The following is a 17,909-nucleotide window of genomic DNA, read 5'->3' on the forward strand; positions in this document are numbered from 1 at the left end:
TGTATGCATAACATTTTTGTGTCTAAACGAGATCTAATTCGACAGAAGTTTGATCTTTTAAATGAATACGAGCGAGAATATGTGGATTAATTGGTCATAGACTCGTGTCCTGTTTAATGTCCCCTTTATAGACCTACTTGTTTTATGCTTTTGCTACTTTTACTCAAGTATATTTTTTATTCTGCACTTGTACTTGTAATGGAGTCTTTCTAATGGCAGTATATTCTATTTTGGTTACTTTTTCTCCACTTGAACTTGACCGGGTTAGGAAACTGTTAAACTGTCTCATGTTGGAACGCAGCCCTCCAGGGCAGGCAGCAGACAGACTTCACAGTGGCGTCAGTTCAGCAAAAGCTAAGGTATGGCAACATACGGTTTCTACTGGTCTGGATATGGCTGCCGGAATGGTTGTTCAGCGCAGCTAAACTTGGCCGTACCACAATTAACAATAATGAATTGCACCTGTACCATTTTGTCAAGATGGGGAGAATACAAGTGTGGAGAATATCTAACATATAATTTTCCGAATGTCTGTCTGTCTGTCTGTCTGTCTGTCTGTCTGTCTGAGTGTCTGTCTGTCTGTCTGTCTGTCTGTCTGTCTGTCTGTCTGTCTGTCTGTCTGTCTGTCTGAAACCGCGTTTCTCATCAGTGGCTGGAGCAATTGATCTGAAATCGCATCACCATCTGCTGTATAATTGCATTTTTATGGTGTATCTATATCTATTTAGCCTACAGTACCTTTTGTCACCACACATGTTAAGGGAGGGGCGCTGTTGTTCAGGCCATGCACAATCACACACAAACCCACACACACACACACACACACACACACACACACACACACACACACACATGGGGGGGGGGGGGGAGTGTGTGTGTGTGCAGGCGGGCAGGCGGGCGGGCGGGCGGGGGGGGGGGGTTTCTAGCCCTGTTACATATGTTGTCCAAAATCATGCAGATCGGTACACAGTATCTCTGTAGCCGTTAAATGGAAAGGGTATTTCTTACATTGATGCTCCTACATATTAGCATGCAAGCACCAGTTACCAAGTTACTTTCCATCCCTCATATACTGTGTGCACAGTGCACATCCCATAATCCACACACTGCACATCATTTCGGAGCTCATATCTTTGAACGGGTAAGGGCTAGTAATTATAATTTGTAGTTATTTTACTGTAATTTAACAACATAATAACCAGCACAGATAGACAAAGAGACATTCATGGATTTATATTTAAAAGTAACTTTTAGTTCCCCCTGGACCCCAGGTAGCTGCATACCCTAGCCCTGCATACATGACTGATGTATTCAGGGCTACTGCATACCCCTGCCATACCCAATTGACGCCCCTGCAGACTTCATCTACCGGACGGACAGACAGACAGACAGACAGACAGACAGTCTCATCCTGTCAACAACACGACAACATGGACGAGTGATTTTCTTTTTTCCCCTGGATATTATACATCCGATCACATTCCAGTCCGTTTTTATAACTCTAAAAACATCTAATCATGAGTTTGTTGGGCAGACTTTCCAAGCTGGGCTTCGGATGTTTCCGTGTCCGCCCGATCCTTCCCAGACAAACTGTTGTTGGAAAACTTCGACACGCGACTGGAGCGATACACTGGTCGGTAAGTTGTTCAAACATTAGTTCATTTAGTTGTTAACTTGTTTCTGGAGGATTCGCCTACATTTAGTCGTTATAACCTAGTTGTTAAGCTGGTTTACTATGTAAACTTTGCATTGATTACTTCGTTATTACACGTTTGGAGTCGGAGAGTTCTCCGCCCAGGCTTGGCAACTTGGCATGTTTCTCATCTCTGTGCTTCTATTCCAATATCAACCTTCTGAAGTTCTGCAGATTCTGAATGAGTTCTAAATTGGATTTGGATCGCTGCTGTGTAGACTTATTTGTGTTGTGTACATCTCTCTCTCTCTCTCTCTCTCTCTCTCTCTCTCTCTCTCTCTCTCTCTCTCTCTCTCTCTCTCTCTGTATTCGAGGTATCTCTCTCTCTCTCTCTCTCTCTCTCTCTCTCTCTCTCTCTCTCTCTCTCTCTCTCCCTCTCTCTCCCTCTCCTCCCTGTATTCGAGGTATGCCCAGGAGCTGCTGTGGCATGCAGCTGCAGACCATATGTCTCCCTATCTCCACCCTCTCTTTCTCCATATTTTCCATCTCTCCCTTTCTGAGTCTTTGTATTGTTTGTTCAGAGTCAGACACTCATCCAGTTCCGCAACCACACCCATTTAACGAGACTTGTGACACACATGGACTCACAAACTTGAAAGGTGCTAAATGTCCATGTGCAACATTTACCTTGTGAGCAGCGAGCACACACCCTGACTTACTGTACATACAACAATGTTCTTTCTTATTTATCCTGGTTTTGGCGGCCTACTAACAGCTCTCCTCATGTTTACTTTTTACTGCCACTTTCTATGACATCTGCATTTCCATCTCAGGATGATGTCTATCTATTCCAGAGGGAACTTAAATTGTCATAGCAGTATTGCAGTTATGAAAACAACATACATTTAAATGCAGAGAGTACAGAGTAAATATGACATATTTTTTACAACAAGGGTTCATATTTTAGATTGTAATTAGAGAAAAGAAAAAGTGAGTGTTAAAATGTTTTCATTTGCTTCGTTCTATTGTTTTATCACGTTTACCGTGCTAAAATGTGGGGCATGCGTACGCATGGGGGCATGCGTACAAGTGGCTAAATGTGTATTTTTAGACACAAAAAGCCAGCAGTTTCTTCATGACTATTTACAGTAACACTTTTAGCCCCCATAAGTCACATCCAACCATGAAAGGTCGCATTGTATCTTGCGAATGGGCTTATTCTGTGTAAAATTACATATTTAGCCACTTGTACGCATGCCCCCAACCACTGAAATAAGAATTCTAAAACAATAGAAAGAAGTAAATGAAATAGTTGTAACACTCATCTTTTATATTCTTTAATTACAAGCATTAATTATTTAATTATCTAAAATATGAACCTTTGTTGTAAAAAACTAAAGTTGTCCTTTAACATCTGGCATAGTTAGACAATAATTTCAGCATACACTTATAAATAGACTTAAAGACCTATAGGGAGTAGGGGGACTGACCTGCACTTGTACTAACTTGAGATCAAAATAAACGTATTTTATCTTTAAAATATATAAGTTCTATGTAGCCTATATATGTGTTCAATAGGCCTACATAACATCTATATGTGTGTTGTCTGTCTCTGTAGTCATGTCCAGTCAGTGTGTGTCTCCTGTCCAGATACAGCACAGAGTCTCCAAACACAGGTGAGGCACGCACACACACACACACACACACGCACACACGCACACACACACACACACACACACACACACACACACACACACGTACACACACACACACACACACACACACTCAGAATAAGAGCGTAAATAAATACAGGAACTCTACACTAATAATCTACAATAAAAATCAGTTGTTATAGAACGCATTGATAGTGGAAACTAAACTAACCATCATAGAGCAGTGGTGCCCAAAGTTGGAATTTTACCATGTTTGTGCTATATTTGGGTACCCAGATTGTTGTCTTCTGTAGTCTTATTAACTGAAAGTTTGCCTAACTAGTTCGCTCTAAAACTGATGTTCTCTTTCTGTGAAAGAAGAATATGAATATAGAGAGAGTAATTTATTGAATGTAAGTAAGTAAAACTAATCCTTAATACCCACCGATTTACATGCAAGTACCCTCCATCATCGTTGGACCCTTGGTTTCACCCTCCTTATGGGTCCCATTTCACACCCTGTCTGAGACAAAAGGCTGCTCCAGTATCTACGACTGGACGGCAACACATTACACAAACACTGCCAGGGCCGTTGGTACCTAGACATGCTCATTTGCATGTCATTGCATGTTAGTGCATGCTTTTATTCAGGTAAATAGAACCAGGAAGGGGTGTTATATAATATAAGCCTGTTGACCTTAAAACATACTTGGAAAAATTGCTGCTATTTGGGCTATGTATTATTTAAAATTATCACTTAATGCAAAACACAAGCTATTTGTTTCAAATGGCTTTATACCAAGCCATCCGAGCCTACATGCGTATAATAATGTAACTGTTTAATAGCAAATACAAATTTAGTTCGATAATATAATGCATTGTGCATTTATACAGTATTATAACACATGCCTTATGAATGTTTTTAATCGTGCATAACAACTTATAACAAGGTTTATTATAACTTATTACAATATAATGTATAAGTCCTGGTCATAATACATTATAAACTTAGACTCTGTAATGCATTATAATCACATTTATGATGCTTCATAACACTCATTATAAATGTGGTCTAATTATGCATAACAACTTACAAAAGAGCTTATAATGCATTATACCAGCCCTCAGTTTGAAACCCTGCGATACCAGTGGTTCTCTAAAGTGGATTCCAGGGACTCTGTGGGTAGCTTTAGGCCAGGGGGTCTAAATTGACTCATACAAGTCTGTAACTCTGACTGAGTGTACAAATGGAACAGGTCCATTTGGTTCCATTTGTCAGTGTTGAAATGTGAAAGTTTGAGAAACGCTGGGTTAGACCAGCTGTGGAGTCACACAACATGGTTGTCATACCGTGTTCTGTCATGTTTAGTTGTATATTACCCAGCAAAGAAAATGGCAGTTGTCGTACAGTAAGTGCAAGGTTATTTATGCTTTCCAACTCTACAACTTCTGTGAATGATCGTGAAACGACATCATTGCTGTGGGACACAGTGTAGAGTCAGACCTAGTTACTTGCTAGGTTGCATTTCTTTCGTAAAAAAAAAAAGCAATGTCTAAAATGTGTCGACATGGACCTGATTCTTTCTCAGTTTTTTTTTGCCCATTAAAATCTGTGTCATTTCAGATTTTTAGCATTGGATATTCAAAAATAGCAGATGTACAAGCTCGCAGTGAGGTACGAAGTGACAAGCTGTGAGCTTCTACATTCGCTTTTTTTTTTTTTTTAATGTTGAAAACTGACTGCTTTGTCAACACCTTTTTGACAAAGCATAATTTAGACTCAAGAAGTCCTGCCACGAACCAATGTTTAAACAAGACACGCCTGGTCTACAGACTTTCATCTCATCCTACATTACTTGTCAGTTGTATGTATAACTGTTAACCTGTTTTAGACCGTTTTGTTATTATTAGTCATTGCTGTCGTCCCAGTGCTACCCAAACCTTTTAGCTCGAGACCCAAGAGAAATATTAGATATTTGCCCGGGACCCAAACTAGTGAAAATAGCAGATCTACAAGCTCACAATGTGTCGCTTCACACCTCGTTGTAAGCTTGTAGGTCGGCTATTTTCACTACTTCTTAAACATTTGTTTTCTAATTTATGGAATTTCTTCGATTTTTCTTTTTATTTATTAATGACATTAGAAAAATAATTGCATTTTCAGTATTGATGAAAATATTAGCCTTTTCTAATTCATGGAATTTCTTAGATTTCTCTTTTATTTATGAATGGCATTACTTAGAAAAATCATTGCATTTTTTTCTTTTTTTAATGTTTTGAAATAATTATTTGAAAAAAAAATTAGGTAATAAAAAATAAGGGACCCATAAAAATGTGACCCACTGCCACTGTTTGGGAACCACTGGTCTTAAGGTGACCTCACACCAAAAAGACGACATCCTACTGCTGATTCCATGTTAATGGGAAGTTGGGAACACAAACGACGGCCATTCACACATCTCCATCACAGTATCGGCTGACATGTGTAGACTCATTAGCGCCACTAGAACAGGGGCTAATGCTGTTATTTTCACAAATTGGTACCACCCAAGGTGACCGTAAAATGTTTGGATTTTCTTCTTCCTACATGTCTCTAGTTTATATTTTGGTATTAGCTGGGAGGCAATCCGTCAAAAAACATCAACATTGTGCATTTGGTGACAAGTTTTTGATTTTTGGTATGGTGTTAGGTATGGTTATAAGGTTTACAAAAAACATCACAAACAAGTTGGGCTCGCCCCCTAGTGGTCTGTTTGCAATGAATCAAATATTCGATACATCAGTTTTTGGTTCAAACCCCAAATAATTGATGAAAGAGATTTTTCAATGGATTATGTTACTATTGGGTATGATAAACAACATACTAAAAATTCAGGACAAAATAACTACCGGAAAGGCACCATTTTCAAGATGGCGTCCACAATGGCTGCCGGGAGCTGAAAATGCCTATAAACTGGGTTTTAATGTGTAAAAAATCATAATAAATCTGCACTTGGTGAAGAGTTTTAGATTTTTGGTATGGTGTTAGGTATGGGTATAAGGTTTTCAAAAACCATCGCAAACAAGTTGGGCTCGCCCCCTAGTGGTCTGTTTGCGATGAATCACATATTCGATACATCAGTATATGGTTGAAACCCCAAATAATTGATATAAGAGATTTTTCAATGGATTCTGTTACTATTGGGTATGATAAACAACATACTAAAAAATCTGGAAAAAATAACTAGCGTAAAGGCACCATTTTCAAGATGGCGTCCACGATGGCTGCCGGGAGCTGAAAATGCCTATAAACTGGGTTTTAATGTGTAAAAAATCATAATAAATCTGCACTTGGTGAAGAGTTTTAGATTTTTGGTATGGTGTTAGGTATGGGCATAAGGTTTTCAAAAACCATCGCAAACAAGTTGGGCTCGCCCCCCTAGTGGCCTGTTTGCAATCACTTTAATCTGGTGCTTGCTGGAAGGTACAAATGTCATATCTTAGCAATGTTTTGCACTAGATTGTTATATAATGTCACTTTTTGCCAGACCCAGGGGGTCGGCCTACATAAGGCTTTGTCGGTCGATGAAGCAAGGAAGCTCCTGTTCACCCATAGCCTCAAATCGCTGGATTCAATTCCCCCAACCAAGAATGCTCTATTCCAGCATGCGAAACGTGCCCTGCACACTGCAGCCTTTGTCTGGAAGCTGTCCCTCTCCAAAGCTCCCAAGATCCCAGACCCCAGTGAATGGGGTTGGGAATGGAACGCCAGAACCAAAGTGTGGGTTCCTTATTGGACAGATCTGGACGATGTGAGCAAGGCATGCGCACTGATCCTCCACTGTGGCTGTGTGGTTGCCTGTAAGAACAGATGTAAGTGCCACCGAGCTGGACTTCGCTGTACCACATTGTGCAAGTGTGATGGGGGCTGCACTAATAATGACGAGTGAGGTATTTGAATCAATATTGCTAGAGACCTAAAACCTATAGGGTTAGACAAAACAAAACACCTTTCTAGGTTGAGTAATAAATTAGGGCTTGCCACCTGCTTGCGACATCCAAGGAACCAGAGGAAAGAAAAACTAAAAACACAAAAAAAACTAAACTAAACAAAAAAAACAAAAAACACAAAAAAACACAAATAAACAAAAAAAAAAAAAAAAAGGGGGAGAAGACGACAGCCTCCACGCGGCCTCCTCTGCAAGTAACAAGAAATGGTGCAAGGCCAGCTTGTGAAACGAATGTCGCCAACCAAGCTGCATGCGCATGGCAGACAATGCGTAAAACTGGTCTATAGGCCAGGTACAGGACTATGTACCTGGCCTAATTTTAGGCTCCCGTGAAGCCATTGAGAAATATTGCATTAGAGTTAGTTTCAACGGTATACTCATTTATCTAATATTTGAATTCATCGCAAACAGACCACTAGGGGGCGATGGTTTTTCTATGTTTTTTGAAAACCTTATGCCCAACACCATGCCAAAAATTAAAAACTTCCAAGTTATTATCTTTACATCTTAAATCCCAGTTTATAGGCAATTCAAGCTCCCGGCAGCCATCTTGGACGCCATCTTGAAAATTATGCCTTTCCAGAACTTGCATTTTCAAAAATGTTTTGTATGTTATTTAGCATACCCAATAGTAACATAATCCATTGAAAAAACTCTTCTGTCAATTATTTTGGATTTCAACCATATAGGGAAATATCTAATATTGGATCCATTGCAAACATACCACTAGGGGGCAAGCCCAACTTGTTTGCGATGGTTTTTGAAAACCTTATGCCCATACCTAACACCATACCAAAAATCTAAAACTCTTCACCAAGTGCAGATTTATTATGATTTTTTACACATTAAAACCCAGTTTATAGGCATTTTCAGCTCCCGGCAGCCATTGTGGACGCCATCTTGAAAATGGTGCCTTTCCGGTAGTTATTTTGTCCTGAATTTTTAGTATGTTGTTTATCATACCCAATAGTAACATAATCCATTGAAAAATCTCTTTCATCAATTATTTGGGGTTTGAACCAAATACTGATGTATCGAATATTTGATTCATTGCAAACAGACCACTAGGGGGCGAGCCCAATTTGTTTGCGATGGTTTTTGAAAACCTTATACCCATACCTAACACCATACCAAAAATCAAAAACTTGTCACCAAATGCACAATGTTTACGAATTCCCTCCCAGCTATATGATAACTCTGCCAATCTGGTAGCTTAATGGCAGTTATCACCCGCTAGAGTCGGTGTCCCATTAACTTTACATTACAGGGAAAAAAAGGTAAAAATGAATCTGCTTTAAGTAGCATATGAGGGGTCAAACTAGGGGTTTCATCACTTTTCACACTTTTGAGGGGGCCGTTTTAGCCCAAGGAATGTTTTTTGTGCAAAACAGATGCTTGCAATGGATTCAGAATCATGAAAAACCCATAGTTTGACCCCTCATATAGGCTTTTGCTGCATGTGTCGGTCGTCCTGAAACTTTTTCATGTCAAGGACACTCAGATTAGATTAATGTGTATTTGCTTGCAGACCCTATCTGAAAATCGTCAAATAGCCAACGTACCACTGTAAATATGGTTACATTGGCTTCATTAACTGATCTGGCTGGGGACCCCCTGGAACAGCCTCAAGGACCCCTAGATTTTAGCTATAAAAAACTCTAAGGATTTGGTAGAGTGGTTCTCAAAAATAGCTGATCTACGCAAGCTTGTACATCTGCTATTTATGGAAAATCTTGAAATGTTGAATAATTTAGGCACAAAACATTTTCAGATGAGGGTCCTCGGCACAATACCATTTGAGAACTACTGCTTGAGAAAGCATTGATTTGTCGAATCAGAATCAGGTCTTAAGATTCTTGTCGGTCACTGTGACCGTGTCTTTGTGTAATAAGGCTGAGAGTGCTCCTGGCACAAGCATTTCATTGTATCTGTACCTGTATGGATATGTGTGACAATAGAACTGAACCTGAACCCCTGAATGTGTCTTTCTGTCTGTCTGTCTGTCTGTCTGTCTGTCTGTCTGTCTGTCTGTCTGTATGTCTGTCAGATCTGTCCGTCTGCTACCGCTATGGGCGTCCCGTGCTGTCCGTCCCCCTGCCGTCCAGAGGGGAGCTGTGTCAGTTCTCCATCAGACCCATGCTGATGACGGCCGGGTGTTTCATACGAGACATCCAGACCGAAGACCCCGGAGCCGATACCGTCGCACTGCTCAAAGCAGGTACATACGCACACACATACTGTAGGCCTGTCACAGTTGTTACATAACAGCAATGATTTGAGATAATCACAATTATTTTTGTCGTCATAATCGTTTCCATGTTGAAAAATAGTGGGAATAATAATGGGAAAACTACAAGCTTAGGTTGATTTTCACTATCAATGTTTTTTTTCTTTTTCTTTTTTAAAGTATGGAGTTATAATTAGGGCTGGGGATCGATTAAAATATTTAATCGAATTAATCGCACGATTGTCCATAATTAATCACGATTAATCGCAAATTAATCGCATATTTTTTATCTGTTCTAAAACTACCTTAAACAGATATATAATACTCATATCAACATGGGAGGTAGACAAATACCTAGTTTATTCAAATTCTATATGAGAAATAGGCTTACTGTCCAGAATATTCGAGAAAATGTTTCCATTAGGACAGATTTAAATTAACGTTTATATATTTAATCACTTTAACCACATCATCCCTATTCTGGGGGGAACATTCACCAAAAATAGCTGATCTACAAGCTCACAATAAGATGCGTTGTGAGCTTTTAATCTTTTATTTTGTGAAGAGTTTGTGTATGGAAAAATTACTCAAGTACAGTGCAGCGTTTTACAAAGCATAGAGGCTCTAGGTTTAACTGAAGTAATATTGATAGGCTACATTTTAAATATTATCAAAGTATTCTGGGGCAAAATGTGCGTTTCCATTAGTACAGATTAGAAATAAATTAACTTTTTACTTGGCATTTAATCACTTTAACCACAGCATCCCTATTCTGGGTGGAACATTCACCAAAAATAGCCGATCTACAAGCTCACATAAGATGCGTTGTGAGCTTGTAATCTATTTTGTGAAGAGTTTGTGTATGGAAAAATTACTCAAGTACAGTGCAGCCTTTTACAAAGCATAGAGGCTCTAGGTTTAACTGAAGTAATATTGATAGACTACATTTGAAACATTATCAAAGTATTCTGAGGCACCGCACCCTGGACTGGTGTTACGATTATGGCACCCTTATTTCACTTTGATAAACCCTGTTATTATGTAGACACTGTGATGGCTCGTTGGTAGCCTTAGATTAACAATACATTAACATTAACGTGACGACGCCACACATTGCGGTGGTATTGCTTGGAGATTATAGGCTATAGCTCGCTGAAGATGTGTGGCACAAGGCATTATGCCCATCCAGTTCCCTGGCCCCTGCGATCATGTTGTGTGCACTGTCAGTGATCAGCAGTTTGCTGACTTTATTTTCAATGATACACTCTCCGGCTACACGCATGGTGGAGGCTTTGGGGCAGACAAGTTCCAGGGCTAGTAGGCTAGTAGGCTACGTCTGAAGCTAACGTCTTCATAACAGTCAGCCCATGCAACAGAAGCCTCCAATCCCCGTCAAAATAATGCGCTGTGTTCTCGAGAGAACTGTGATTACTGAGTGAAGTCCAATAGTCTCCAATGAGTGCAACCGTGGTTGTCTGTCTGTGTCTGCCCCTGCCTGTGTTCCAAAACCTCCACCGCTCTGACTGTCTGTGTGACTCTCTTGTTTACTACTGCGCGTCTCTGAGGCTGCATTCAATCACTTCCTGACTACGGGGTGCACCGAGGCTCAAAACTCACTGCACCGGGGGGCAAAAATCACCGCGTTAATCGCACGTTAAAAATATTATCGCCGATAAAAGGATTTTGCGTTAATTAGTTAATATCGCGTTAACTTCCCCACCCTTAGTTATAATATATAATTTCTTTGAATATTTAGAATATTTTTCATAAGGGCACCTGTGTAACTTAATCACAGTTATTTATTTGACAATTAATCGTTGTGTAAAATGTCATAATCATGACAGCTGTTTCACTCACTCACTCAATCATGCAATTCATATATTGGCTCCTCACGTCTCTCTCAGATGGTAATCGGGTGTCTTCCACTACTTTAATGGACACAGTGATGGATTCAGATTTCCAGCTGATCATCAACGGCACCAGCTACAACGTGCGCGTTCCTGGACGAGGTACACTCACACTCACACACTCACTGACTACCATCATTGGCGTCCTAGGCGCTCGGTTGGCTCGGTGAGTCGGTGGTGAAGTACTGTAGCTGCCCACACCGCAGACTGTGTGGGCTCGGATCCACCATGTTGCATCCTGCTTTGACAAATTGGTGTTTGGGGAAGCCGGGCAAATCCTTCGGCTCTGGGGCATATGCATCACCAAGGGAATCCGTGTTCGTCGCTTCCACGTGCATCATCACACATATAGACATTGGTAAGCCAATCAGAGGCAGGTTGGGGCGGGTCTTTACGTACGCAGCCTGTAATAACAGCTGAGCCGCGCAGCCACGTAACATCAGGAAATGGATGGATTGATGAGTCCCTGAAAAGACACGCTGTGATTGGCCAGTAGTCACTTTGACTGGCAGCTCTCCCTTGGTTTTTCCAGGATGTTCGGACTACAACTGTTGCACGTCGCTCCAATGAACTGCAGAGGTGAATGAGGCATCTAGCTTTTTATATCTGTGCCTCTTATCTGTCAGTGGGGAGTGTTGGGCAGGAGTAGAGACAGTAGAGGCATTTGTTTTGCACAAAAAACATTCCCTGGGCTATAAATGGCCCCAGAAAACGCCCTCAAAACTGTGAAAAGTGATGACTCACCTAAACCATCATTTTCGGGGGCCATTTATGGCCCAAGGAATGTTTTTTGTGCAAAACAAATGCTTGCAATGGATTCAGCATCATGACAAACCCCTAGTTAGACCCCGCACATCCTACTTAAAGCAGATTTCTTTATGGGTATTTTCCTCCTGTATAGAAAGTCGATGGGAGCCCAACTTGATTTGGCCACTGTGGCGACCCCGAAGGTCACCGACTCGGGCGCCCTAGCTAAATCAATAGTTCATGCCCTGGACTACATCTGTGCAAAATTTGGCGCTTTTAGACTAATTAGCACGAAATGACCATGTTATCACCATGTTATCTCCCTAACGCTACTACATTTGGTCCCAGCGTTGCCGGCTGAATTTAAACAACACGCCCTTAAATATTCTCGGAACGCTACGATTTTGCGACCAGAACAAACAGAATACGACATAGCAACAAATAGGAAAGAGTTACCACACGCCTCACTCCACTTATGGTCCACGTCCCACAGACTGTCACACACACAGCAGACAGCACACACACACTCTTGATAGTGGGGCACTGGGATTACCATTTATTCCATAAAGTAGGCTAGCACGCAGCCTACATGAATACACCACACCAGCAGTCACATCGTCATGAATGGAATTACGTTTGGATATGAATTTAACTAAAATCTAACTAAAATAGCCGATCTACATGCTCACAACGCCTGGCAACCCAAGGCATTGTGAGCATGTAGATCAGCTATTTTCACAATAAAACTCTGTTATACAAAATGTAATGCCTAAACTCTTAGAGCTTGTCAGGGTGGGGGGGTTCCCAGTAAAAATATGATTATTTGGGGGGTCGCGGCCTGAAAAGGTTGAGAACCACTGGGATAGCCAGTAGAATACAACAGCATTGACGCCAAAAATGTGTTTGGTGAGGAATTCATAGGCATTACGACTTATACTGTGGAGAGAAAGAGGTAACAAGAACAACAACAAAAAACCTTCACCAACTTTCAGTAATCCTCACAAACATTTAAAGGAGTAGTTCACCCCCAAAATGACTTTTTTTCTATTGATTACTCATGCCATGGAGAGTAGAGTACAATAATATTTGTTGGTTTTTGTCACAATCCTAAGACAAAAATTTGATTCGAGTAAATTTACCCCCATTGATTCCTGATCGAAACGGGTCCCCATCCTGAACGAATGGGGGAAAATTTATTGTTATCACATTTTTGTCTTAGGAATGCGACAAAAAAACAAAAATATTCTACTCTAGTCTCCATGGCGTGACTAATCAATAGCAAAAAAAGTCATTTTGGGGGTGAACTACTCCTATAAGTAACTTTCAGTGACCTTCAGTAACAGGTTGAGGTGATTCATTCGTGTGTGTGGTTTTGTCTCCGTGTTCCATGTCAGAGTGTCATGAACACGTGACCGGTCTGGACGACATGAAGGCAGTGGTCCAGATGTTGCACGCCGCTCTCCACATGCCTCAGCACCAGCTCACCTCACAGACACAGCTGCTGCAACAGCTGGACGACCTCACGCAGAAACTGGCCCCCATGGAGAAGGTAGCAAAACACACTCGTTGCGCACAGGCATGCATGCATGCACGGATTGCGCATGCGTGTGATAATTATTACATAATCGCCCAAATATTTAAGATAATCACAATTGTTTTCGCATAATCGTCAGAATGGCAATCGACGGTGGCGTTCCCTCTACTCCAGCGTCAGTTTTCATCTTTGTCGGGTGAAAATCTTGTAAGTCCAAAACCGTTCGTTTTGAATTTATCATTTTAAAAATGATTTAAACTAGTGAAAACAGCCGATCTACAAGCACACTACGCCTCGCACCGTGAGGCGTTGTGTGCTTGTAGATCTGCTGTTTTCACTACTTTTGTACGACGGCCTTGTATGATTTGCGAAAGAATGTACATATTTGGAGATACGAGATTTCCACCCGACAACGACGATATACTAGTGTTGTTGCTGCTCTTATACCACCATTATTACTGGGTTTGGTGTGGGCCAGACAGTAGCCCCCCGCAGGCCGCAAATGGCCCGCGGGCCACCTATTGGGGAACCCTGCTGTAGGGTGTTCATTTGTGTACATGTGTGTGTGTATTAGGAGCGTGCCAAGCTGATGTCAGAGGCGGACTCTAATGCATCCAAGAAGGCGTGGGCCGTACTAGCTTACCTGTCTCTACAAGGAGGATTTCTGGGTTACCTCACCTGGTACTGTACACACACACACACACACACACACACACACACACACACACATATACACACACACACACACACACACACATATACACACACACACACACACACATATACACACACACACACACACACACACACACACACACACACACACACACACATACACACACACACACACACGGTCGCTTATCTCCCGATTTAGGGAGTCTTACTGGTTTATGTATGGATTTTATTTTTATAAATATATAATAGTGAAAATAGCAGATTTTCAATATTAAATAGGGCTTATACGTGATCTGTTTGTGTGTGTGTGTTTGCGTGTTTAGGTATGTGTTTGCGTGGGACGTGATGGAGCCAATCACGTACTTCCTCACCTACACCTCCAGCATGCTGTTCTTCGCTTACTACATCCTGACTAAAGAGGTACACACTGTGTGTGTGTGTGTGTGTGTGTGTGTGTGTGTGTGTGTGTGTGTGTGTGTGTGTGTGTGTGTGTGTGTGTGTGTGTTTGACGCAGTTTGAAAATGTATGCCATCAAGTGCATCAATGCATAAACACTCAAGAGCAATACCGGATTGGTTTGGTGGTGCTTATGATGTCTTTTCTGGCATCCCAAATACAACATCCACCAGATGTTGTTTGACACCAGTCACAGGGAGGTCCTTATTCTGGAGGTGGGCTGTGTTTTTGATCTGTACATGGAATTTAAATTTGTGGATTCAAATGTGGAATTAATGTGTGTGTGTGTGTGTGTGTGTGTGTGTGTGTGTGTGTGTGTGTGTGTGTGTGTGTGTGTGTGTGTGTGTGTGTGTGTGTGTGTGCGCGCGTGCGCGCGTTTGTGTGTAGGACTGTTTGCTCCCTGATGTCAGAGACACGCAGACGCTGCATTTCTTCTATAAGAAGGCCAGAGCAGACAAATTCAACATCGAGAAGTACAACCAACTGAAAGACCAACTGGCTGCGGTAATCAGAATCACACACACTGACCCTCTTCTAGACCAGATCAGGCCTCGAGCCCCAAAATAATCATATTTTAACTGGGGACCCCCCCCCACCCTGACGAGCACTAAGAGTTGAGGCATTACATTTTGTATAACATGGTTCTATTGTGAAAATAGCAGATCTACATGCATGTAGATCGGCTATTATACGTAATGTTGGTTTGTTCACTGTTGAGTGAGAAAGCAATGTTGCACATTAGGTTAATCATCTGTGGACCCACCCAAATAATGTGGGGACCCGGCCCTCAGGTTGAGAACCACTGTTCTACCCTCCTTCAGATCCATGCTGTAAAATGCACACCAGGCATTAAAGCTGGTATGAGCAGTTTTCTGCTGACATAAGCAGATCTTTTGCTGATGCTTATTTTTATTTTGAAAATTTGTATTATATCCGGGCACCTGCTGGCCTACTGGTCCAGGCACATTCCACTTAGGCATTGCCACATAGGCATGGATGCCTGGCGGCGTGCAGGTTCGATTCCCGATCCGGACAACCTTTGCTGTGTCTCTCCCCCCATTTCCTGTCAGTCTACTGTCCTATCAATAAAAGCCCAAAAAATAAATCTTTTATGTATTATATTCAGATGGCTAAATATTTGGGATGCACCGATATGGAAATTCTTGGCCGATACCAATACCGATGTTTAAAATAACAATTTAGCCGATAGCCGATACCGATATTTGTTTATTTCGTTTTTGGTGTTATTATTCCCCCTTTTGGGCCAGGAAAACAAATAAATCATTATAAGAAATAACTGTTCAGAATCTACTCTCTTGATAGGCATGAAAATAACCAACACACCAACATAGCCAGCGCAAAATGTATGCTTAACAATAACAGATAAATATCGGCTACTGCCATCGGTTGATGTCAGCTTTATTTGCCGATACCGGTATTGACCGATAACGGCAAACATCAGCCGATACCGATGTGTGGCCGATATATCGGTGCATCCCTACTAAAAATGCCCCCTAAATAAATCTAGTCTCTTTGACACGTCTAGGAGCCGCAGTCTGCTTCCCAAACTATTCTGTTATCTGTGAGAAGCTCTTTGTCATTGGTCCAGAACTCATGGTGCCCACTTGCGACTAACCAATCAGGGTGCCTCTCGTTCAGATTGGTTAGACCTGTCTGTCAATCATTTTAGCCGCGGGTCGGCCGGTCCATGCACCAGTGAGGTGCTACTGACAGAGTTTCTCACCGATAAAAATAGTTTTGGAGATTGCGGCCCCTAGAAGTGTCACAGAGACTAGATTTTTAGGGACCCTTGTTAGATGTCTGAATATAATAAAATAAAAAATAAAAATAAGCAATTGCCAAAAAATCTGCTTATTTCAACAGAAGAAATCAGATTTAATAGTGGCTGTACTTTATAGATAATCGTTGGGGCATTTCTGACTGTGCAGAGGTTGCTAATATATTTTCCACTTCTGTCTCTGGAAGTATGATTCTTGATTAAAAAAATAATAAGAAAAGGTCTAATTTGTGTGTGTGTGTGTGTGTGTGTGTGTGTGTGTGTGTGTGTGTGTGTGTGTGTGTGTGTGTGTGTGTGTGTGTGTGTGCACGCGCATAGGTGGAGAATGACCTGAAAAGACTCCAAAAGCCACTCCGGCTACAGCTACCCCTGGAGCAGTTACAATCTACAACCTAACTTTCTCTCTCTCTCTATCTCCCACAAGTTTAAAGTTTACACAACACTGGACCTAACACACACACACACACGCACGCACGCACACGCACGCACGCACGCACACGCACACACACACACACACACACACACACACACACACACACACACACACACACACACAGTTGAAACTAGGACCTTAATTTGCTGGCAGACTGCAGTCAGTCAAACTGAAACTCGACAGATTCCTTTATATATTACTGTTTCTTTATAGAAAACTGTTACTTCATAGATGATTCTTTCCTTAAAGACAACTGTTACTTTATAGATCATGTTTTTTTTATGACCGTTTCTTTATAGTTTACTTTATGGATGACTGTTCCTTTATCAACAACTGTTACTTTATAACGTCATTGTCGGGTGAAAACCTTGTATGTCCAAAACCGCCGTGCGAGGCGTGGTGTGCTTGTAGATCGGCTGTTTTTACTACTTTTGTGCGACGGCCTTGTATGATGAGGCAGGGCTTTACTTTGCGAAAGAACGTACACATTTGAAACTTGGAGATACGAGGTTTCCACCCGACAACGACGATAAGTTACTTTATGGCGGAGTGTTTCTTTTGACTACTTGTAACTGGGTTAACTGTGTGTTTCGTTTTGTACTCATTCCATTTTTAAGTCAGTACATGACATGTAAGTAATGCCAACATATATTATTTGTCTGCAACAGCTTTTTCTGTGTCTGATTCTCTCCACGTGATCCCCAGGGAGGATGTCAACAAACATCCGTAAATCAATATGAGATATACTGGAAATACTATACACCCAATAAATACCACTTCCTGAAGTTCCTGTAACACTTCTGTTTTGTTTTCACCGACACAAGTCACTTCCTCTTGTGTGATCTGTGTTGTCTGGAT

The 17,909-nt window shown here is 41.4% G+C and overlaps 1 protein-coding gene across 1 annotated transcript; it reads left to right on the top strand.

The window, feature by feature from the left end:
- Positions 1–1,404: 1,404 nt before the first annotated feature.
- Positions 1,405–17,836, top strand: LOC308297712 (calcium uniporter protein, mitochondrial-like). Its single transcript, XM_080741267.1, has 9 exons — positions 1,405–1,637; positions 3,252–3,309; positions 9,322–9,492; positions 11,406–11,510; positions 13,550–13,704; positions 14,264–14,370; positions 14,688–14,784; positions 15,208–15,324; positions 16,937–17,836. The coding sequence occupies exons 1-9, from the start codon at positions 1,518–1,520 to the stop codon at positions 17,012–17,014; spliced, it is 1,008 nt and encodes a 335-aa protein (XP_080597393.1). The 5' UTR covers positions 1,405–1,517; the 3' UTR covers positions 17,015–17,836.
- Positions 17,837–17,909: the final 73 nt, after the last annotated feature.

Source organism: Nannobrachium achirus, assembly GCF_963921795.1.
Source record: "Nannobrachium achirus genome assembly, chromosome: 14".
In the NCBI taxonomy this organism is placed as follows: domain Eukaryota; kingdom Metazoa; phylum Chordata; class Actinopteri; order Myctophiformes; family Myctophidae; genus Nannobrachium; species Nannobrachium achirus.

Excerpts from the sequence above, each read along its gene's own strand:
- LOC308297712 (XM_080741267.1), top strand. The coding sequence starts at position 1,518 with ATGAGTTTGTTGGGCAGACTTTCCAAGCTGGGCTTCGGATGTTTCCGT. Across the intron at positions 1,638-3,251 it reads CTGGAGCGATACACTGGTCG|TCATGTCCAGTCAGTGTGTG; the intron begins GTAAGTTGTTCA and ends CTGTCTCTGTAG. Across the intron at positions 3,310-9,321 it reads CACAGAGTCTCCAAACACAG|ATCTGTCCGTCTGCTACCGC; the intron begins GTGAGGCACGCA and ends TATGTCTGTCAG.